The sequence below is a fragment of the Lichenostomus cassidix genome, chromosome 10 (genome assembly GCF_008360975.1).
Source record: "Lichenostomus cassidix isolate B80296 chromosome 10, HeHo_3.0, whole genome shotgun sequence".
NCBI classification, from domain to species: Eukaryota; Metazoa; Chordata; class Aves; order Passeriformes; family Meliphagidae; genus Lichenostomus; species Lichenostomus cassidix.
This window is the reverse complement of record NC_139491.1, coordinates 688,482-709,958: the sequence shown is the minus strand read 5'-3', so window position 1 is coordinate 709,958 and position 21,477 is coordinate 688,482. Positions and strand designations below refer to the sequence as shown.

The following is a 21,477-nucleotide window of genomic DNA, read 5'->3' as shown; positions in this document are numbered from 1 at the left end:
TCATGGCCTCGGGGACCCCTGGTCAGCCCACACAGGAGCTGTGCAGGGTCCAGTGCAGGGACTGTGCTCCCCATCCTTACCCTGTGCTCTCCTGCCTGTCCCTCTGCAGTGGTGCTTCAACGGCGACTGTGTTCCCGTGGGATTTCGGCCCGAGGCCATCGACGGCGGCTGGAGCTCCTGGAGCTCCTGGGCCTCCTGTTCCCGCAGCTGTGGCGCAGGAGTGCAGAGTGCTGAGAGGCACTGCAGCCACCCCACGTGAGCCAGAGCCCCAGGACCCCTGGCAGGAGTTACGGAGTCCTGCAATGGTCTGGGTTGGAAAGGACCTTATTCCATCCCCTTCCACTGTCCCAGGCTGCTCCAAGCCCTGTTCAGCCTGGCCTGGGACACTTCCAGGGATCCAAGGGCAGCCACAGGTTCTCTGGGCTCCATGTGCCAGGGCCTGCCCACCCTCACGGGAAAGGGTTTCTTCCCAATATCCCACCTAACTGCCCTCTGGCAGTGGAAGGCCATTGCCCATTTTCCTGTACCTCCATCCCTTGTGCAAAGTCCATTTTGCAGTTACTGGTCTGAACGATGAGCTTTTGACCATCAGGGCATTAATTTTTTGGGATTACCCATGGGAGCCTCTGGAGGGGCTGGACTTGCTCTGCCTCCTTCCACACATCCCTCCTGTTCCGTGCAGGCTGGGAGCTTTGCAGGGTGACTCAAGCAAAGGGCAGAGGCTCCACACTGGGAGATGTAAAACATTTCCAGTGTTCTTCAGTGACAGGACAGCAAACCAGGCATTCTTGGAGCCTGATTCAGAGTTGTTTTGAAAAATCCTGCTGCAGTTTATCACCCTGCTGCATTCCGTGAGCCAGCTCTCACTCCTGCCTGGAAGTGTCCGGGCACTGCTGGAGGAGCTGCCATCTCCATCCCGGGATTTCTGGGCTCACCCATCTGCTCCCCAGATGTCCCCTTGGTCACCAAGTCACTGTTGCACTGGATTCAGCCAAAACCTGGTGTCAGAGCACCCTGGGATGGGGAGGAAAGGAGCTTTTTAGGGATGTCACTTTTCCCTGGCTTGAGGAGCTCTGGCAGCCCCAGGCATGGGCTCCTGATGTGTTGTGTCCATCCTCTTCCTGGGGTGAGTTCGGCATGTGCTGTTGGGCTCTTGAGGGAAGTGCTCTGTCATCTCAGTCCTGGATTGAGGCCTGGATTTGTGTTTGACATGAGCTCCGTGGCAGAAGTGCTGTGGTGGTTTATGGAGTGTTCCAAACACAGCTGTGGACAGGCAGGAGAGCAAACATTGGGAATTTCCCGGGCAGTTGTTTGCTTTGGCTACTGGAGGTAAATCTTCGGCTTTGCCCTTGGGATGGAGTGAGAAAATGTGTGCTGGGCATCCCCCCTCCCTCAGGGCAGGGCATGTAAACACAGCCCTAAAATAATCATTAGCTTCATTCCCTTCAGCAGAGTGTGCCCAGGAGAAAGAATTTTCCTGAGGTCACGGGGCCATGGAGAGTGGTGTGACAAAGGAAAAGGCAGCGTGGCAGGAGGTGGTGGCTGTGTTGTGAGGGTCTCTTGGCATCTGAAAAGAAATGGTTGATGCTTCTCAAGTCTCTCTTGCTTTAACAAGTGCTTTTAAAAAGTCAGCTTTGCCATGCCCTGGGGCAGCAGAGGAGCAGAGTCAGGAGGATGCCCTGGGTGGGATGGAGAGCAGCTCCTCCAGAGCAGCTGCAGGTTGGGCAACAGGCTGGACAGGGCTTGGAGCAACCCAGCGGGAGGTGTCCTTGTCCATAGCAGGGAGTGGAACTGGATAGGCTTTAAGGTCCCTTCCAACCCCAACCCTTTTGGGATTCTCTGATTCTAAGCTCTCTTTCACTCCAAGCCCCCTGACCCCTGGTTTTCCCTCTCCCAGGCCCAAGTACGGCGGGCGGTACTGCCTGGGCGAGCGGAAGAGATTCCGGATCTGCAACGTGCGGCTGTGTCCCGCAGACAAACCCTCCTTCCGCCAGCTCCAGTGCAGCCAGTTCAACCCCATGCCCTACAAGGGGAAGCTCTACAAGTGGACACCAGTGCCCAACAGCAGTGAGTGCAGGGCAGAATCCTCAGCCCCGGAAACGCCCGGACACGGTCCTGCAAATGGCCGGAGAGGGCTGTTGGTGTCCCAGCGGTGCCTCGCAGCCTGTTGATGCTGTATTTTGTATTTTACACTGTGGCTGGGCTTGCAGGGTTGATTTGTGTTTTCGGAGGCGGCCTGGGCGCTGGGGTTGAGTGTGTGCCTGTTCCCCAGTGAACCCCTGCGAGCTGCACTGCCGGCCCGAGCATGAGTACTTTGCGGAGAAGCTGCGCGACGCCGTGGTGGATGGGACACCCTGCTATGACAGTGACAGCAGCCGTGACGTCTGCATCAACGGCATCTGCAAGGTGGGGGGACCTGGGGACATCCCAGGCCTGGGGAAACACAGGAGGGGACAGGAGCCACCCCTGGGTGTTCAGCATCCCCTCCCTCACGTGCTGAGCTCACTGCTTTTGCCATTCTCCATTCAGGAAGTGTTCCTGATTGCCCAGGGGTGTGTGGTACAGGCTGGGTCAGCCTCACTGCTGGCCTCAAGGGACAGAGCACAGCCCAGGCCAGGACAGGGCTTGGAGCAACCTGGTCTAGGGAAGGTGTCCCTGCCCACGGCAGGGATTGTCCTTAATGGAAGTGCTCTTCCATTGGAAGTGGATTGGAACTGGATTGTCTTTAACATCCCTTCCAACCCAAACCATCCCATGATGCTGTGAATCCTCTGGAGATGGTGCAGTTGGTGCTGGGAGTGCTCTGGGAGGTGCTGCTGTGGGGCTGACGAGGTTCCCTTGCAGAACGTGGGCTGTGACTACGAGATCGACTCGCACGCCGTGGAGGATCGCTGCGGCGTGTGCCATGGGGATGGCTCCACTTGCCACACCGTGCACAAGACCTTCGAGGACAGTGAGGGGCTGGGTAAGGCCACCTCCTGCTGCCTGCTGCTGCTGTGCTCCGTTGGAGAGGGGGTTGATCCCAGCTTGTCGACTTTTTGGGGATAAGACAGCAGGGAACTCAGGTGGGCTCAGGGCTTGGTGCCCACTGGAGCCTTACAGAGGTGTAAGGATTGGCACAGTGCTGGCACTGAGGGGACACAGCACCCACTGAGGGGACACAGCACCCACTCAGGGGACACTGGCACCCACCCAAGGACAAAAATCATCTCAGACACCTCTGACTCTGCCAAGACCAACATTTGGTTCCATTCCCAGGTTATGTCGACATCGGGATTATCCCCGTGGGAGCCCGGGAGATCCGGATTGAAGAAGTGGCAGAAGCTGGGAATTTCCTGGCGCTGCGGAGCGAGGACCCTGAGAAGTATTTCCTGAACGGCGGCTGGACCATCCAGTGGAACGGGGACTACAGGGTGGCAGGGACCACCTTCACCTACAAGAGGACAGGGAACTGGGAGAACCTCACCTCTCCAGGGCCCACCGTGGAGCCTGTGTGGATCCAGGTAGGATGGATCCTGCCTTCCTTGTGGGCTGAGCTGCTGTGGGCCCTCCCTGATGGAAGGGATGGGCTCTGCACCTCCTCAGGGTGTGTTTCTGCAGGATCCAGCAGCAGAGCAGCCAAACACACACTGCCAGCCCCAGGGAGTGTTTCCAGCCCACACCACTTCCAGCTGAGCCTCATCCCCTCTGCAGCATTCCACAAAGTATTTACACAGGAGAGGGAGTGTGAGGAGAAAGAGCCTTTTCCTGAGGCCTTTCCCGTATCTTATCAAGAGCAGGGAAGGAGCCCCCAGTGCTTCTGGCTGGGCTGGGCTGGGCTGGGCAGTCAGCAGTGAGGGAGCTGTTGGCTCATGCAAAGCTTTGGGAGTCAATATCCTTGTGGCCATGAGGCCAAGACATCCTCTGGAGAAGCCAGGGGGAATCATCCCACGGATGATAGCACAGCTGGCACCAGGCTGAAATCCCTTATGGGGCCAGGGGTGGTGCAGGGGTGGTGACAGGCACAGAGCTGCATCCCTGGGCCCCCAGGACCCCCCTGCCCCAGCGGTCATGGCCCAGCCAGACACTCTCCCCGGTGCATCTCCCCCTTTGCCTGGCCTTGCCCGGAGCTCAGTCACCCTGAGCAGGCAGAACCTTGTCCTTGTGCCTTTCCTTCAGCAGCAGCTCGGGATGGGATGTGAGGATCCTGGGCCTGCTGCCTCCAAGGGCTGCTGTTAATGGGAGTGCTGGCACGCTCAGCACCCACAAATCACTTTCTGGGATTCACAACCTAATTAAAACCTTTGGACAAGAATGTTTCAATATTCATGGAGAGGTTTTGGAAAGACGCCCTGGCTCCTGCCAAAGCTCCAAGAACAACAAAGCTTTGGCAATAATGGGAGTGCTTAGGCTAAGAAAAACAGGGATGAACTCCCGGCCCTGGCGAGCGCGGGTGCGGGAGGCGCTTTGACCAGACTTGTGTCAACCACAGGAGCTGCAGGAGCCCCTTTGGAGTGGGGAGCAATTTGGGAAATTCCCCCACGGGCAGGGACACCTTCCACAGACCAGGTTGCTCCAAGTCCCATCCGGCCCTGGCGTGGAGCTGGGAACAGTCACATCCTTCTGGCCCTGCTGGGCAGGTCCTTCTCTCCTGGGAAGCCCCCGGAGCAGTGCCACCCTGCAGTGCCACCCCTGACTGTGCCCTGTGTCCCCCAGCTGCTGTTCCAGGAGACAAACCCCGGGGTGAGGTACCAGTACACCATCCAGCGCCCAGCCGACAGCGAGAACGAGATCGAGCAGCCCGAGTTCCTGTGGCGCTTCGGCTCCTGGACCACCTGCACAGCCACCTGCGGGACAGGTGAGTGCAGCTCTGCTCCGACCAGTGCAGCATCCCCAGACCCTGGGAAATTCCTGGGGCTTGGGTTTCACAGGGTCTGAGGGGAAGAAAAAAGGGCCATCTGCTGAGGTCACAGCTCCGGTGCCCCTGCAGCACTCGCCGGGAACCCCAGGGCTTTATCAGCGCTTTGCTGCGGCTCGGTGTCCTGTTACCCGGCAGGGCAGGGAGACAAAAGAGCTTTAGAGAAATCAGCGAGTGTGGAAGGGCTTGTCCCCTGCCTGGCTGGGCCTCTCCAGGGGGGAGAATATCCCTGGTTTTATGGAGAGCACACGGGAGGGTGCCTGGTGCAGGCAGAGCTTTGGGGTCCCACACTGTCTGTCTGTGGACATTGGATTCCCCCATCCTGTCCCACTGCAACACTGGCTGGGTGTCCCAGGGTCCCAAGGGCACCTTTTGGAGCAGCTGACGCAGAGGGACAATCCTGGAACCCAGCCAGAGGGAGGCTGGAACCAGCAAGCACTTCCTCGAGAGCAGCTGGCACTGGAAAAAAGGGGAATTCAAGGACACTCATGCTTTCTAGGTAGCACAGAGTGCCAGGACATGGGCTTTGTTTAAAACCAGCTTTCCTTTGTATGATTTGAGTGCTTGGCTTCCAGAGCAGAAGCGAAATAGAGGAGTGAATCAGGCAGCAGTTGGGTGAGGGAGAGCAGCTGTAGGAGGGCTGAGCCCCTCTCCCTGGCCTGGATGGTGGTGTGAGCTGAGACATGGATTTGGGAGAGCTCACACTGAGCCTTTGCTCAGTCCCAGCGCCCTGTAAGCTCCCAAGTGCTTGAGGCAGAGCCCAGCTGGGCAGCCTCAGCAGGGTTCTGTCAGTGTCAGCTGAGTTCATGGTGGCAGCTCTCCATGTCACAGGTCAAGTACGTGTTACAGAAATGGGGACAGAAACCAGAGTGAGGCAGCATGGTGAGGTCACCCTTAAAAACCCCTGTGAGCAGGCTGGGGACATGAGGCTTTGGCCAGCGATTTGTCCCTGATTTGGGCTGGGGCAGGGCTGCCAAAAGAGCTGGGTGCTGCCCCTTGGCTTCCCACAGTCCCCAGAGCACAGGCTCTGGGCAGTGGTGCCAGGACAGTGCAGCTCTGTGGCTGCAGCCCCTCCAGCTGCCCCCCTGCCCCAGCTGCCCTGTGGGGCTCCGTGAGGGCAGCACACCCTCAGCACAAACCAGCTTGCAGCTTCAAGCGGTGCTGCCATTTTCTTTCCCCTGTTCTGGTGGCTCAGGCTCACCAAGAGCATCCTGTCACCTGCTGCTGGAGGGTGCTGGGTGGTCCAGTTTGGTTTCCAAAGCCTCACTGGTGCCCATGTTGTGTCAGTGCCCTCGGGGGTGTGTGTGTCAGGGTGCCTGTGCCCTGTCAGTGCCCTCAGGGGTGTCTCAGTCCTGTCCCTCCTGCAGAGGTGTGTGTGTCAGGGTGCAGGTGCCCTGTCAGTGCCCTCAGGGGTGCTCAGTGCCATCCCTCCCGCAGGGGTGCAGCGGCAGGTGGTGCACTGCGTGGAGAGGCTGGCAGGCCTGGTGGAGGAGAGGTTCTGCGATGCACTCACCCGTCCTGACGACCAGCAGCGCACCTGCAGCGAGGAGCCCTGCCCAGCCAGGTGTGACCCTGCCCTGCTCCTCCCTCTCCCTCACCCTGGGGTGGGTGCCAGGCCCTGGGCTGGTCCATGACAGCATCCCTGAGCACCGCAGGGCATTTCCTGTCCACAGGAGGTCCCAGCCTGGCAGGATGCTCCTCTCTGCCTCTGTGCACACTACCCTGGCACAGCTTGGGGACTGTCCCATCCCTGACCCTCTGTCTAGGCTCCCAGACCTTGGACTGGGATTCTCCTTTCCCTATGGCTCCACATGATGGGCTATGAGGCAGACCCTGGTGTGTGGCCACTTGCTCTGGCTGACATCTTCCCTTTTCCCCCTTTTCCCCCTTTTTTTCCCCCTTTTCCCCCTTTTCCCCCTTTTTTTCCCCCTTTTCCCCTTTTCCTCTCCCCTTCCCTGCAGGTGGTGGGTGGGTGAGTGGCAGAAGTGCTCAGCCACGTGTGGCCAGGCAGGGCTGATGAAGAGGACAGTGCTGTGCATCCAGAGTGTGGGGCTGGACGAGCAGAGAGCCCTGCAGCCAGCAGACTGCCAGCACCTCCCCAAGCCGGATGCCACTGCGCCGTGTCACCCAGAGGTCCCCTGTCCCTCCCAGTGGGCCGTGGGGAACTGGTCTGAGGTGAGAGGGAGTGTTGGGGGGAGGTGGAAAGGGGTGGGAGGTGGGGACAGGTGCCTCCAGACACCTCAGCCTGCCCAGGGTGTGCTCCAGCTTGCAGAAAATCCATGGATTGTCTGGATGGGCTCAGCAGCTGCAGGGATGGGAATTCCATTGCTTGGAGAGGTCTTGGAGTGAGGAAGGAGCGTTGGGCAGCTGAGCTCTGCCCCATCTCTGGGCTTTGCAGCTCCTCACACAGGGTGAGGGCCATGCTCCCTGCTTGGCACCAGGAGACCAGAAATGAGGTTTCCAACTGGACAGGGCTTGGAACAGCCTGGTGTAGTGGAAGGTGTCCCTGCCCATGGCAGGGCGTGGAACTGGATGATCTTTAAGGTCCTTTCCAAGCCAAACCATTCCACGGGCTGATTAATGGCGACACTCTGTGTAGCCTTGATTTATTTTTGTGTTTCTGTGAATCAGCTTAGCCACAGGCTGAGGGTTTCAACCAGAAAATGATAACTCCTAATTTCAGCAGCCGTTCCAAAAGTGTTCAGGGTGAAGACAAATATCAGGAGAGAAAGAAGAGAGCCTGGGAACGGAGCTTGTTGCTAAGGAACAAATGGAATCAAATGTGAACAGAGAATTTGAAGGCTAAATGAGAGCGAGTTGGAAATATTTTTCTAGGGGCCCACAAAAGCCACAATTAAGGGCTAAGAAAGATGGATGCAGTGATTTAACAGGAAAATTACTGCTTGTAGATGGGTCAGTGCTGGGCAGGGCCAACTCCAGCCCTCACAGTTGTCCTCTGTGGTGTTGGCACCAATGGACTTGTGAGCCCAGGAAAAATGCTTTTGGGATTTTGAGGTTCAGTCATTTTTCTGTCCTTTAATTTAAAGGGAGAGCCCTCTTTCTTCTCTGTGTCCACCACCACTGTAAGTAGGGGAATTGGAGGGGCTTGGAGGCTTCCCAGAAGCTAACCATGGTCCTTCTGTCAGCAGTAGCAGCAGGGATGGGGCAGTTTGTCCCTGCAGAGCCCAGGCAGGAGCACGAGTGCCTGTCCAGCACCAGAGCACCCAGCACTGCCACACCACAGGGGCTCTGTGGGGCTTGGGTGGCCCACAGCTGCTTAAACACTGGGATTTAGTGCCTTAGAAAGATCCCAAAGCTCTGTACATCCAGCTTTATGGACTTTCCAAGGAAGTTGTGCAGCAGGAAGGCTGCTGTGTTGTTGGTGGGTTCCCAGACACTGGCTGTGTCCTGGCAGGAGCACATCTCACTGTGCCAGCCAGCCCTGATGCCTCCTGCTCAAGGCTGAGCCCTCCTTCAAGCTCGGTGTGCTCCCACACGAGGCTCCTAGCAGCCTTCATTCCTTATCTGTGTCCCAAAGGCTTCCCTGATAACCCAGCCTTGGCAAATAACCTCCCTCCTTCCCTGCTGCGAGCGCTGTGATACCTGGAGTTTATCTCCTGGGTGGGACTGAAGCCTTTGCTGGGAAGTTTTAGCTTTGTGGGAGTTGACCTCTGTTCTGCCTGGTCTGGCAGTGCCATGGCAGGGGAGGAGCAGCTCCTTGCAGCTCTCTCACGGCTGTTGGTGTGTGGAAATGTTTGATTCTGGCAGCTGGAAATGCCTGGTGGTGGCCACATGGTGTTCTCAGAGAATCCTGGAATGCTCTGGGGCAGAAGCAACCTTAAAGCTCATCTTGTTCCACCCCTGCCATGAGCAGGGACAGCTTTCAGAAATCCAGGTTGCTCCAAGCCCAAATGCAGCAGAAAATGCTGCTGTTCTCCTCTCCAGCTTCTCAGTTTCTTTTGTACTGACCCATCTCAAAGAGCCCATTATGGGGGGACAGGGTGACCCCAACAGAGCTCCTTCCTGACCTTTGCTTTTTCCCTACTCGGACAACACCCATGTTGTTATTCCCTGCTTCAAAGAATGCTCTTCTAGAAGAAGAGCTGCAATTCATGGCAATAGGTCACAGGAAAGAGCTATTAGATCATCCTACCCCTGCCCTTCCAGCATGCATCTCCCGGGAAAACTGTGGCTGGAGTGCAGGCCAAGGATCACCCTGAGCAAAGTGCCACCAGCACCAGCCCTGTTTTGGGACAGTGTCCAACAGGGGAGCCCCGATTTGGGCAGTAATGTGTGTGAGCAGCACTCCCCACCCCCTGCCACGGTGGGACTGGCACAGGAGGTGCCCTGGTGGGCGCTGGGAGCTGGCAGAGTGACGTGGAGCCCTGTGGCCCAGGGGACAGTGGGGACTCACAGAGAGCACCGGGGGGCACAGCCACTGCTCACAGCCCAGCCCTGCTGACCTGTCCCTCTCTCTTCTCTCCCCAGTGCTCTGTGACGTGTGGCAATGGGACCCAGAGGCGCCCTGTGCACTGCAGCAACAGCACCGGGGCTGCGTGTGACCCTGCAGAGAGACCCAGCCAGGACAGGGTTTGCTCCTTGCCACAGTGCCACAAGAAATGGGACAGCAATGCCGACTGGTCTGGCAGCGGCTCCTCCAGCAGGGAGGTGTTCAATGAAATCCATTACATCCCCAGCAACCACATTACTAAATTTAACCCCTTAGTCCCAAACATCCCAGAGTCCAACGATGTCAATGTCATCACCCAGGAGGACTTCTCAGCCAGGAAGGGAAATGTATTTGTTGATGATTTTTACTATGATTATAACTTTATCAACTTCCATGAGGATCTGTCTTACTATCCCTTCACGGAGAAGGAGACCAAAGGTGAGGAGCTGAAGCCAGAGCTGAGCACTGATAACATGGAGGGGTCCCAGGAGGTGCCCACTGAGGCCCTGCTCACCACCGAGATGGGAGGAGAGACTGAGGACCATCCTGGCACCGATGAGGAAAACCCTTCTGCTCCTGTGGGTGAGCGAGAGACAGAGCCTGGGGATTCAGCCACGAATGACCTCCTGAACGTGCTCCCTGAGGATGTGGGATCAGCCACTCCCAGATACACCACCCCTGCCTTTTTGGGTGAGGAAGAGCAGGACGCAGTGCTTGTACCTCACTCTGAGCACCACCTGCTCACCCAGAGCACCGTGAGCCACAGCTCTGCAAGCAGCCACGGCCACCAGCCCAGGGATGAACCCCACGGAGCTGTGCCCACCAGCCATGGCCTCTCTCCCTGGGCACCCCACCCAGCTGATCCAGTGCCCACGGGCTGGGGCAGTGCCGGCGTGGATGTGTCCCATGGCAGTGGCCATGTGAGCACCGAGGGACATGGCATGGCTGGCCCTGCAGGGAGAGACCATGAGGACTCCAGGGAAATGGCCATCACTGGTGACACTAACAGTGCAGCCCCCCAGCCCACGGAGCAGCACGGGTGGGCAGGGATGCCCCAGGGGATTCTGGACACGCAGGCAGGCGGGCAAGCCCGGGGGATGGACAGGGCAGATCTTTCCTTGCCCACCCCGCAGGCCCCGGGCTGGGAGGTGGCAGGGAGTGCTGGCAGCCCCCACCCTGCTGTGAGTCCCCCTCCCATGGGTGCTGATGGGGCTCCCATGGGGCAGAGAGGGCACCAGCCAGAGCTCCACACCCCCACAGCCCCCACCTCAACCCCCTCGGTGGCCACAACAGCCCCACCAGCGTCCCTGTCCCCTGCCATGCCCCAGCCAGCCACCCAGCTCACTTCCAGGGGCCTCACCCAACAGGATGCCCTGGCCCCAGCCATGCCCACAGCCCCAGCTCACAGCCCCCCTGCCCACACTGCAGAGTCCCCCCTGCCATGGGGGACACAAGGGGTGTCCCAGCACCTGGATCTGGCATCGCCCCACACTGAGCTGACCTCCCATGGGACCCCACTCAGTGTCACTGCACTGAAGGAACCCTTGCCGTGGGCACCCCCGGGGACATCTGCCTCCAGGGATGGGGATGAGTTGTCCCAGCCTACCCCTCTGCCACCCCCACTCTGGGAGAAGAGGCTGGAGGAGGAGGAGGAGGAGGAGGAGGCTCTGCTCCCACCATCAACCACTGCAGCAGCCACTGCCAAGCCCAGCTGGGAGGTCGGGAACTGGAGTGAGGTACGTGGTGAATCCCATCAAAAGTGTGACATGGGACAGGTATTGATGTGACCCTGTCCTGGCTGGCTCTGGGATGTTGCTCTTGGCAGCACTCAGTGGCTGGGGTCATTAGTGCTAATTAAGAGAGAACTGGTAATTAAAAGCTAAAGGCACCTCCAGCTCAGGGTGGTGCCCCATTTTCCCCTGAGCTGTGGGCAGCAGTGGCCATGAGAATCTTCCTGGGAGCAAACCCTGAGCAGGGAGAGGAAGGGTTAGTCCCAGCCAGAGCAGAAACAGCTGGAATGGGATGTGGAGGAACATGTTCCCCCTCCTTCCCTGGGCTGAGAGCTGCCTGATGTCGCATTACTTAGAGAGGAAAGGTCCTCTCCCCACATCACCCCACAGCCCTAGCTTACCCAGCACCCTCCCAGTGCCCATGGGAAAGACAGGAGCTGAGTCCCCAGGGACCTTTCTGCTGGGTCACCTGGCTGCCTCCTCGGCCAGATCCAGAGCTGGGGGTGTCAGGGGTGTTGGGATGGAGAGCAGCAGGCTCACGGATGTCAGGATGGAGAGCTGCAGGCTCAGGGGTGTTGGGATGGAGAGCAGCAGGCTCAGGGGTGTTGGGATGGAGAGCAGCAGGCTCAGGGGTGTTGGGATGGAGAGCAGCAGGCTCAGGGGTGTCGGGATGGAGAGCAGCAGGCTCAGGGGTGTTGGGATGGAGAGCAGCAGGCTCAGGGGTGTCAGGATGGAGAGCAGCAGGGTCCCTGTGTTGCAGTGCTCGGCCACGTGCGGTGTCGGCGCGGTGTGGCGGTCTGTGCGCTGCAGCAGTGGCAGTGACAGTGGCTGTGCTGCAGCTGACAGACCTGTCCCTGCCCGGAGGTGCTCCCTGAGACCCTGCTCGGCCTGGCGTGTGGGCAACTGGAGCAAGGTAAGGGGCTGTGCTGGGAGGGAGGGAGCCAAAAACCCGCGGGACAAGGCAGGTCTGGTGTCACACCAGCTCTCAGGGAGGCTCCTTTCCCCATGGCTCACAAAGGCAGATGGTAGAGGTTTGCACTTGCCACAGAGTTTAAACTACTTGTCCCACAATATTTTCCTGCTCTGGTAAAAAAAGTCATGAATTTGGAAAAGCTAAGCAAAGAGTGGTTTGAAAGGCCAGCTTTGGTGGGGCTGGACAGTCTGGGCTAGTGGGTGTCATCCCATGGCAGGGCCTTGGAACAAGATGGTCTTTAAGGTGCATCCCAAACCATTCTGTGGCTCTGTGATTTGTCAGTCTCTGGACAATGTTCTGGGCACTCTGCACTGCCAGGGGATGTTTGCAGTTGGGTTGGATGAATGCAGTAGGTTGGGTGGTGCGGAACAGCCCTCCTTGCTCAGGGTGGTTGCTGTTCCTTGGGATCATGAGTTGTTTAATGCATAAAGGCTGTTCTTGTTACAAGTGGAACCCACCTGGTTTCAGAGGGGTGGTAGTGATAGATGAGCTGCAGGGACTGTGCTCTAGCTTGGCCTAGAGCAAGAGGGGAAAGAAGGTAAAGAGTCAGCTCAACCCAATACCAGGCAGAGCCTGTCCCTGGGGTCACCTCCCCTTCTCCTGCCCAAACCCTCACTCCTTCCCCATGGTGGTGCCTTGTCCTTCCCCAGTGCTCCCGGAGCTGCGGCGGAGGCACCAAGGTTCGGGATGTTCACTGCATTGACACCAGAGACCAGCGGCTGCTGCGGCCCTTCCACTGCCAGGCTGTGCTCGCCCAGCCTCCAGCACAGCTGCCCTGCCAGAGCGTGCCGTGCCTGGCCTGGTACACATCCTCCTGGAGAGAGGTAGGGCTGCCCAGGGGACAGCGTGTGCCACCCCTGCCATGGCAGGGACACCTCACACTGTCCCAGGCTGCTCTGAGCCCCAGTGTCCAACCTGGCCTTGGACACTGCCAGGGACCCAGGAGCAGCCACAGCTTCTCTGGGCACCCTGTGCCAGGGCCTCTGTACAAGGGCAGCACGGACCTCACTTTCAGAAAGGCCTTTCTGCTCCACAACAGTCCTGGAGCCCCTTTAGGCCCTGGGACTCTGAGGGCTCTGAGGGGCTCTCTGAGGTCTCCCTGGAACCTTCCCCTCCCCAAGTGAACACCCCCAGCAGTCCCCAGGGCAGAGGGCATGCAGCCCATGGCCCTGATGATGTTTTGTGTCCCTGACGATGTTTTGTGTCCCTGACGATGTTTTGTGTCCCTGACGATGTTTTGTGTCCCTGCTGTCCCGCAGTGCTCGGAGCCGTGTGGCGGCGGGGAGCAGGCCCGGCTGGTGACGTGCCCAGAGCCAGGCCGCTGCGAGGAGAGCCTGCGGCCCAACAGCTCCCGGCCCTGCAACACCCAGCCCTGCACCACCTGGGTGGTGGGCTCCTGGGGGCAGGTGAGCCCCGGGGAACGGCACTGGGGGCTCTGCGGGACACGGGGACTGTCCCCAGCCTGACCCCTGCGCTCCCGCAGTGCTCGGCTCCCTGCGGAGGGGGAATCCAGCGGCGCCAGGTCAAGTGCATCGACACCAGGACAGGGGTGGCCGAGGAGGACAGCAGCCTGTGTGACCACGAGCCCTGGCCGGAGAGCACCCAGAAGTGCAACCCCCAGGACTGCGACAGCTCCGAGCCGGGTGAGCAGCAGCCAAAACCAGGCTGGAAAATGGTGTGGGCAGTCTGTGGGGAGATGGAGTGAGTGTTTCATACATGGATTGTGTAAGGCTGACTTGGGTTACTCATGATGAAGTGGGAATGTTATAACAGTGTAATAAATGTCCAGAGCATCCGTCCCTCAAGGGGCCGAGCAGGGTTTTACTGGCACAGGGGTGAGCTGGGCTGTGCTTGTTGGAGTCAGCAGTGTCACCCAGCACAGGGACACCCGCGGGACCCTGTGGGGTGAAGGGACCCCATTCAGGGGCAGCATTCAGGAAAAGGAAGGCAGAGGGGAATACCCTGTGATGGAGCTCTCAGGAGGCTGTTTAGTGGTAAAGTCCTGGAATGCAGAGTTTGTGAAACAAGCTGGGCCCAGCTTTAGGAAACGGAATAAAGGAGCAGTTCTGCAGCATCTTCAGGTATGTCTGAGCAGGTGCCTCAGGGAGCCAGCCCCATTCTAACCTGGTTTTCCTTTACCTGCCCTGGCTGCAGCCGCAGTGGTTGGCCACACCACAGGCACTCACTTGGCTTCTCCTCCCTCCTCCCCTCACGGAGATAGATCCCACAGCGCCAAGCAGTTCCCTGGGAGCCAGGAATCTGGGGGCTGCAAGGGTTAACAGCACTTAGAGGAAAAGCAATATAATGAAGGATTAGATGTCACTGATACCAGCATGTCAATCATTTATCAGCTTTATCTTTTCAATGTGTCTGTGCAAAAGAAAAGCTCTTTGGGTGCCCAGAAAGTGTCGTTGGACCTCCAGGAGGTTTGTTGGACAAAGGGAGGGCTGAGAGATGGAGCAGGGTGGGCAGGGGGGCAGCAGTAGCTGGTGCCTGGGGTGGAGGAGCTGGATCCATGGCTGCTCCACACATCCATGCAGCCTGGGACAGCCATTCCACCCTTCCAGCTCTTTGTGTTTGTCCCGTGCCCAGCGTGTTCCTCCTATTCCAGGGCGGGCAGGAGCATTGGCTTTGGTTAGGTGGGATTTGGCCACTGGCACTGTTGGCCATCAGAATGTTTTTGGCCATCAATCTGCTCCTTTTTGGAGCATTTGCAGGGCCACGGGGCACTCCAGCATTTAGGAAATGATGAGTCAGCCCTGCTCAAGAAACGATGTGCGGTTCCGGCTGTTTTTGTGAAGGGAAAATTTCCGTGCCAGGCTTGGTGATGAGAGCTGTGGAGCCAAGGCTGGACCAGAATAACCACTGAGATGTGTAGGAAGCACACAAATAAATGGTAAAATCCTGGATCAAAAATGACATAAATGCTCTGGCTGCAGCCCAGGGCAGGAAACGCCTCTTGCAAATACAAACGTTTCCAGCCAAAGCATGAAGGGGAACAAAACTTTCACATGGCAGGAAATCCCAGATGTGTAAATGCACAGGCAAAGGCTCCCAGAAAGACATAAATGTAACTCCAGCCCTTTCCTGTGTTTTAAGGGATCTTTACTGCCCAAGGTGGATTCAGGCTGGAGCAATCCATGTTTTTGTGAGGAGCACAAGGAGCCTCTCCCTCCTCTAGCATGAGGTGCTCTGGTACCAGCAAAGCCAGGGCTGAGTCTGTGAGTGTTCATGTCCTCACTGGACACAAAAATGCCAATAACCCCAGCAGGGTTTAGCTGTTCAAACCATTATCAGATGGATTTTGAGCAGAGATGGAACAGATGAAGCACAAACAATCATCTCACGGCAATCAGCTCCTCAATTAAAGGAGGTCGGGATTAATTAGAACCAGAGTCTTGAGCTGTTGCCAGGTTATAAATTAATTGAAGATTGCACCAAGGTTATTTTTGAATGTGGCTGCTGTCTTACAGCTGCAGCCAGCTGTGAGTGTGTCCTTAGATGGCTCCTGGGAGCATCAGAGCCGAGGGCACCCCAGTGCCTCCGTGTGGTGCTCCAGAGGCTGAGGACATTTATTTGGGAATTGTTTGTGGTGTCTTGGAAGGGAGCTGAGCCCAAGGGCTTGGAGAAACCAGCAGCAGTTTATCCAGCAGATCAGAGAGATTTAAACCAGAAAAGTGGGAATTGCTGTGTACTGGAGGAGGAAGCAGGGGATGAACAGAGCTGGTCACTCGGCTGGTCACTGCAGGGTGGTGGCCATGCTGGACATAGCTTTTGGGCAGATCCTGGTTGTGGTGACACATCCCTGCCTAGGACAGAGCAGGGCAGCCCTGGGTGCTCATTGTGGTTATGCCATGATAGGAATCACTCCCTTGTGCCTGTTTCTCCAGATCCCATATCAGGGAGGTCTCTGAGTTCCTCAGATTCATGCCAGGCAGGTGATGCGGCCAGTTCTTGGCTCCAACAGCAAACACAGCTGTTCCACAGGTGTCTTAGCTTGGAATTCCAAAGGGATGAGCTAAAGACTTCACTGGCTCAAGGACAAGTGTGCACAAAGTGGTGCAGTTCCTCTGGGAGCAGGACAGAGCGGCGGGATGGAGCTCAGCCCCTATCCCGGGAATTCAGCTCCTATCCTGGGAGCAGCCAGCATAGGGACTGAGCTGGGGGCTGTGGGGGCCAAGGAATGAAGCCTCTGCTCACACTGGGTCAGTCCCTGACACCCCTGGCTCTCCCACTGCTCCTGTTTGCCGGCTCATTATCCAGGGCTGGCTGGATTTCCAGTTGCCACAAGATTAATTGGCAATTAAACGTGGTGTTGCTGCTTGCTCTGAGTAAGGAAATGAAATTGGTCGTGGTTCTGCAAGTCCCAGGGTTTGTCCACAAGGGATCCATGTGGGAAGTAATTGCAGCAAATCCCAATTTTCTCTGCCATTTGAGCGTGTAAGTCCCTATCCAAGCGGTGAGGCCAGGAGGTGCTGCTGAGCGAGGCATGGAAGGCAATTAATTAACTGCTAATTAACAGCAGAGTCAGTGGGAAAGGGATGCTCGGGAAAGAGCTCCCTGTTTTGATTAAATGTAGGAGAAAGATGTCCACAGCAGGGCTGACACCTGAAAACTGTGGGGTTTGTGGGTTTATCCCAGTTTTCCCAGCTGTGGCCGTGTTGGTGCCAGCCTGTGCAGGCCAAGCTGCAGCTGGGGGTGCATCCCATGCATCCCATCCATCCCATCCTGCTGACCAGAGACCACAGGGAGGCACCTCAGCCCCAGAGCAGGACCCTGGAATAATTTCCTTGTTAAATTCGGCCCTGGCTCCGAGAGCATCCCGAAGGCCAGAGGTCAGCAGCCTAATTCCCTGGATTTGCTAGCTCAGCTCTAAGCTCAACCTTTCCTTGTTTGTACAAAAACGTGTTCCAGGAAGTTTATTTTTCCCAGGAATAAAAGTAAAAGCTTAGGTCTGGCTGGCAGAAGCTTAAATGAAATTTAAAGCAACTTCCACGCCGACCTGAAAAAACAGCCCAAAAAAAAGTGGGGTTTTTCAGTCTCTAATGTGCTGACTTAGCCTGGATTTTTAAAGCCCTGCTTTAAGCTATTTCTTTAGCCTAAAATTTGGCATAGACTTACAGAACGTGTGTCCAAATGAAGTGTGAGGATGATATAAAAAAATTGTTAATAGAAAGAAATAGCAGTAAAAGGATTAAATGAAAATTGGGTGGGTTCTGTAGGTCCTTCTCTGAAGAACTGACAAATTAAGTGCTTATTACAGCTTCCCTTGCCCAAGACCAAATTCCAGGGAGGAACCATGAGCTCAGCCAAGATTTTCAGACCTGAGCTTGACCCTGCACACATCCACCCTGAGACTGCATCAGGATCTGGGAAAGTGATGGGAACTCAACCCCTCAACAACTCCCAGTGACTTCACTGAGTTCAGGGAGCATTCAGAAAATGCTCTCAGCACAGGGTGGGATTGTGGGGGTGTCCTGTGCAGGGCCGGGAGCTGGACTGGATGATCCCTGTGGGTTCCTTCCAATTCACATATTTTATGATTCTGTGAGGTCATTTTGCTTTGGAGCCCTGAGGTCCTGCCGGGGTCTCCTTAAGGTTAGCAGCCTCCAGCCAAGGGTGGTGGCTCTTCTCCCCCATCTCCAAGCCCATCCCAGCTGTTTTCCACGGTAGTCCCACACCTTTGTGGATAAGGAGGTGTTCAGAGAGCAGTAACCCCTGGCAGAGTGGGTGCATTGCTGCCTGGGCACGGCGCAGGGATGGGAATTTCCTGACAGGCCCAGGGTGCTGACCCCCTGGAAAGGGATCAGGAAAGAGCTAAACCATCACTCCAGGCCTGGGAAGCAGCCTCCTCCCCGTGTGGGCCTCCAGCAGCCTGGCCTTCACAGCTCTTTCCAGGGAAGGCAGGAGGCAGCTTGGTTGTGATCCATAAATCACTTTCTAGGAAGCTGCAATGAATGGAGCGAGTGCTAAAAATACTGAGGGGCTGGGCAGGGTCTGCCTGGGCAGAGCATCCCCCCAGCAGAGCCCAGGACATTCCCACCCATCCATGGGCATCCAGGCTGATTCCCCCTCTCATGGGACCCCCTGAGGTGTTTTAGGAGCCCTGAGCAAACAGGAATATGTGTATTCCTGTGCTCTGATGTCCCAGTGCATTTGGGACACAGTGATACACATATTGTGCTCTGGCTGGGCACAGAGAGCTGCAGCTCGGGAGGCAGGGAGGAAATACCTCAGCTGAAAGAGAAAATAAATTTTCGAGCAGTGTAGTGAGCTTCTCACTGCTGGGCTGGGGGAGGGGGCTGTGATTGAAATCCCAACCCAGGGAAAAGTCTCTGCTCTGCATCTGCTGTGTCCTTGCATCGGCCGCGGGTCGCTCGTCCCGTGGGAATGGGGGCAGCAGCTGTTCCCTCGGCACAGCCTTTGTTCCCAGAGGGGACAGGGCGAGGGACAGTGGTCAGCGAGAGCTCCCCTGGCTGGGTCCTGGTGTTTCCTCTGCAGAGAGGTGTCCTGAGAAAGAGAAAAGCCCCATTTGCCTGCCCATTTCTGCCCCTGCTCTGCATGGTCCTGGTGCCCAGGAAGAAGCAATGGGGGAAAGCCGGTGGGGTTCAGCCCCAGAGTGCATCAATTCTGTCCTTTTCCAAAGAAAAGCTGTCATTCATTTTAATTCCTTGTACAGGAGATAAAATTGGAATCACAGAATCATGGATTTTAAGCTTAGGCTCATTTTTGAGTTGATGTAATTTAGGCGAGTTGAACAGCACTGGGTGAGAAGCTGCAGACTCAGGGAGTCATGCCTTGCTCTGAGGTGAAGTACAGAAGGAGGAGATCAAAAATTCAAACAAACCAACTGTGTGTTCATGTAAACAGTGTGTATTTGGTGATGGGTCTTGGCTGCTGCGCTGAGCCCAGTGGGGCCTGGTCTGGCTGGTGGTGGAGTTGGGGGCTGCTGGTGGTGCAGGGAGGGTTTTCCCCTCCTTTCCACATCCCAGGCTGTTCCCTGTCATTCCCTGTCATTCCGTAGGCTGACATCTCACAACATCCTGTGGGATGCAGGGGTGGCAGGCGTGAGGCAGTTGGAGGTGGGATGTCTCACCCTCACTCCCTGGCAGCACTCACATCTCCCTGCTGTGAACCCCAATCCCTGACCTGGTGCTCCAGGCCCTGCAGTGGGAGCTGGGATTTCCAGACTGTTTGCAGAGAGGAAACAGTTCCTACAAACAGTTTGCTCAGCCTGGGGGTGACTCAGCAGGGGTGGCCGGGCTGTGGTGGCCACCATGGCTACTGCTGCAGCTGCCTGGGTGCTCCCCTACAGCAGAGCCAGCCGTTCCCAAAACAAAGCCCTTCCTCAGAGCAGCACCAGGCTTGTTTTGAGGCCTGCAGGACACCTGCAGGAAGCAAACCAGATGATGCAGGTTCTCAAAATAACCTAAACAATTCAAAGAAAAAAGGAATTCTGGCCTTTCTGCCGCTCTGCTGGCACGGGGGAGGTCTGGGGACTGGCAGGAGGTGTCAGTGTGGGGGGGTTTGTCCCCCTGCACCTCAGCTCTGTTCCCTGGGAGTGTGGCTGCACTGGGAAGATGCTCTGGGGCTGCTGGCAGCAGCACAGGTGTTGTTTGTGCTGGGAATGGGAAGTGCCATGGCTGCCCAGTGCCCAGGTGGGCTCTCCCCCAAGGGACCTCTGTGTCTCTCCAGCTTCCATGGAATCCTGGAATGGTTTGGGTTGGAAGGGACCAGAATGATCATCTCACTGCACCCCTGCCACTCGCAGGGACCTTTCCATCAGACACCCGATGGCCGTGGTGACACTGGCACTGACACTCTCCTTGTCCTCCTCCCTCCCTTGCAGGTGTCCCCTGCGAGCGCGACCGCCTGACCTTCGCCTTCTGCCAGACGCTGCGGCTGCTGGGCAGGTGTCACCTCCCCACCGTGCACGTGCAGTGCTGCCACAGCTGCCGCCAGCACGGGCTGCTGGCAGGGCCCGGCCGCGACCGCGGCGACGAGCGGCTCTCCCGCAGGTGACAGCGCCGTCCCCGAGGGCTCCTGTGGCTGCCGGGCCACAGCCAGGACTGGTGGCTCTGCCACAGCCCGGGGAGGCCCTGGGCTCTCTCATTCGTGCTACTCTCTAACGGTGCTCAAACCATCCATGCGGCTGCTGGGGGTGCAGATCTGCTGCTCCCCATGGAGCTTCCAGGACCTGTCGGGGTCACACTGCCCAGCAGGGAAGCATTTCCCTCAAAGCAGCAATAATTCGGGGAAGACTTCTCAGAAATGCTTATGGTGCTATCATTTGACATTTGCAGCCTCTCGAAGGTGTTGGCTGGCCAGCACAAACCTTGACTTTTATTATTATTTTTATATCTCTGAAGTGAGCATCCAGAATTCCACCAGCTCTGCCGACCCTGTGGGGTAGGGATTTTTTTTTCCTTTAAGGGACTTGAAGCTGGCAACCCTGTAATTTTCATTAAAATGTTTACGCACTGAAGCTAAATAGATTTAACTTAAGAAGTGGAGACAGGGCAGAGCAATAGAGTTTCAGCTTCAGTTGGGGGTGTGCAGGGCTTTGTACCCCACTGCTGGCTTTCTCTGCCAAAGCCACTGCTGAGTCCCTCTGGAGCAGAGGGGACCATCAGGGACACCAAGGTTTGGGGTCCACCAGCACATTCCCTTGCATGTATTTGGGCAAGAGAGGGAAGCTGCTCTGGCAGTGAATGGCACATCCCCTCCCTCAGGGGCAGCCAATGCTCATTCCCTGGATTTCTGTATGTGTAGCAGTGTAATGCTTGGTTAAGGTGTTTTTCTGTGGCCTTACAGGCTAAACCCCTTTTTTCCTGCTTATCTAGATTCTCCTCTGTAAAGGTTAGGTGATTTTTAACTAGAATATCCAATTTATTCTGAGGCACAGCCCCTACTGCCCACTCCTGGAGCAGTGTGGGAAGGAATCCCTCCCTGTCTCGGGCAGGGTTTGCCAGCAGATTGATTTCTGGAGGAGGGCAGGAGCATTTAGGTAGGAATTTCTTTCCCTATTACTCTTCAGGCTGTGGAGGATGCCCAAAAACTGGGGGACCTTGAAGGCAACCCCCCCTGCACTGGGCAGAGTCAGGCTGGAGCCCATCCTGGGCCACACAGCTCCAGGTGCATTTCCCTGGGCTGTCGGGAACAGTGCTCAGTCCAAAGGGGGAAATTCTTGAGTGTGATTTGTATGTAAAACACAAGCCATGACTTCACCATTTGTGCTTTATTCCTTCCTAAGGTGGTGTAAATTTTTTCTGTTCAAGAGCCTGTGTTCAGTCCTGGTTTCCTTGTCCCCAGCACCATCTGTCCCACACCCCGTCACCCTCCCAGGATTGCAAAGGGACAACCCTTCTGCTGAGGTCTGGTGGCCACAGCTCACGAGTGTGTTAAATTAAACAGTTACTGAAGGAAA

General features: G+C 56.8%; 1 protein-coding gene across 2 annotated transcripts in view; it reads left to right on the top strand.

Moving 5' to 3' along the window:
* ADAMTS7 (ADAM metallopeptidase with thrombospondin type 1 motif 7) overlaps positions 1 to 21,477 on the top strand; it is a 33,081-nt gene extending 11,604 nt beyond the window's left edge. The window contains exons 11-24 of one of the 2 annotated variants that reach the window (XM_085070198.1): positions 110 to 255; positions 1,898 to 2,067; positions 2,273 to 2,406; positions 2,845 to 2,965; positions 3,259 to 3,503; positions 4,696 to 4,837; positions 6,335 to 6,461; positions 6,859 to 7,072; positions 9,386 to 11,083; positions 11,838 to 11,990; positions 12,701 to 12,874; positions 13,310 to 13,456; positions 13,534 to 13,693; positions 19,900 to 21,477. In XM_085070198.1, coding sequence (XP_084926324.1) covers positions 110 to 255; positions 1,898 to 2,067; positions 2,273 to 2,406; positions 2,845 to 2,965; positions 3,259 to 3,503; positions 4,696 to 4,837; positions 6,335 to 6,461; positions 6,859 to 7,072; positions 9,386 to 11,083; positions 11,838 to 11,990; positions 12,701 to 12,874; positions 13,310 to 13,456; positions 13,534 to 13,693; positions 19,900 to 20,072 — 3,804 coding nt within the window. In that variant the 3' untranslated portion in view covers positions 20,073 to 21,477. The remainder of the gene's footprint in view (positions 1 to 109; positions 256 to 1,897; positions 2,068 to 2,272; positions 2,407 to 2,844; positions 2,966 to 3,258; positions 3,504 to 4,695; positions 4,838 to 6,334; positions 6,462 to 6,858; positions 7,073 to 9,385; positions 11,084 to 11,837; positions 11,991 to 12,700; positions 12,875 to 13,309; positions 13,457 to 13,533; positions 13,694 to 19,899) is intronic. The other variant, XM_085070199.1, reaches the window with a different exon arrangement.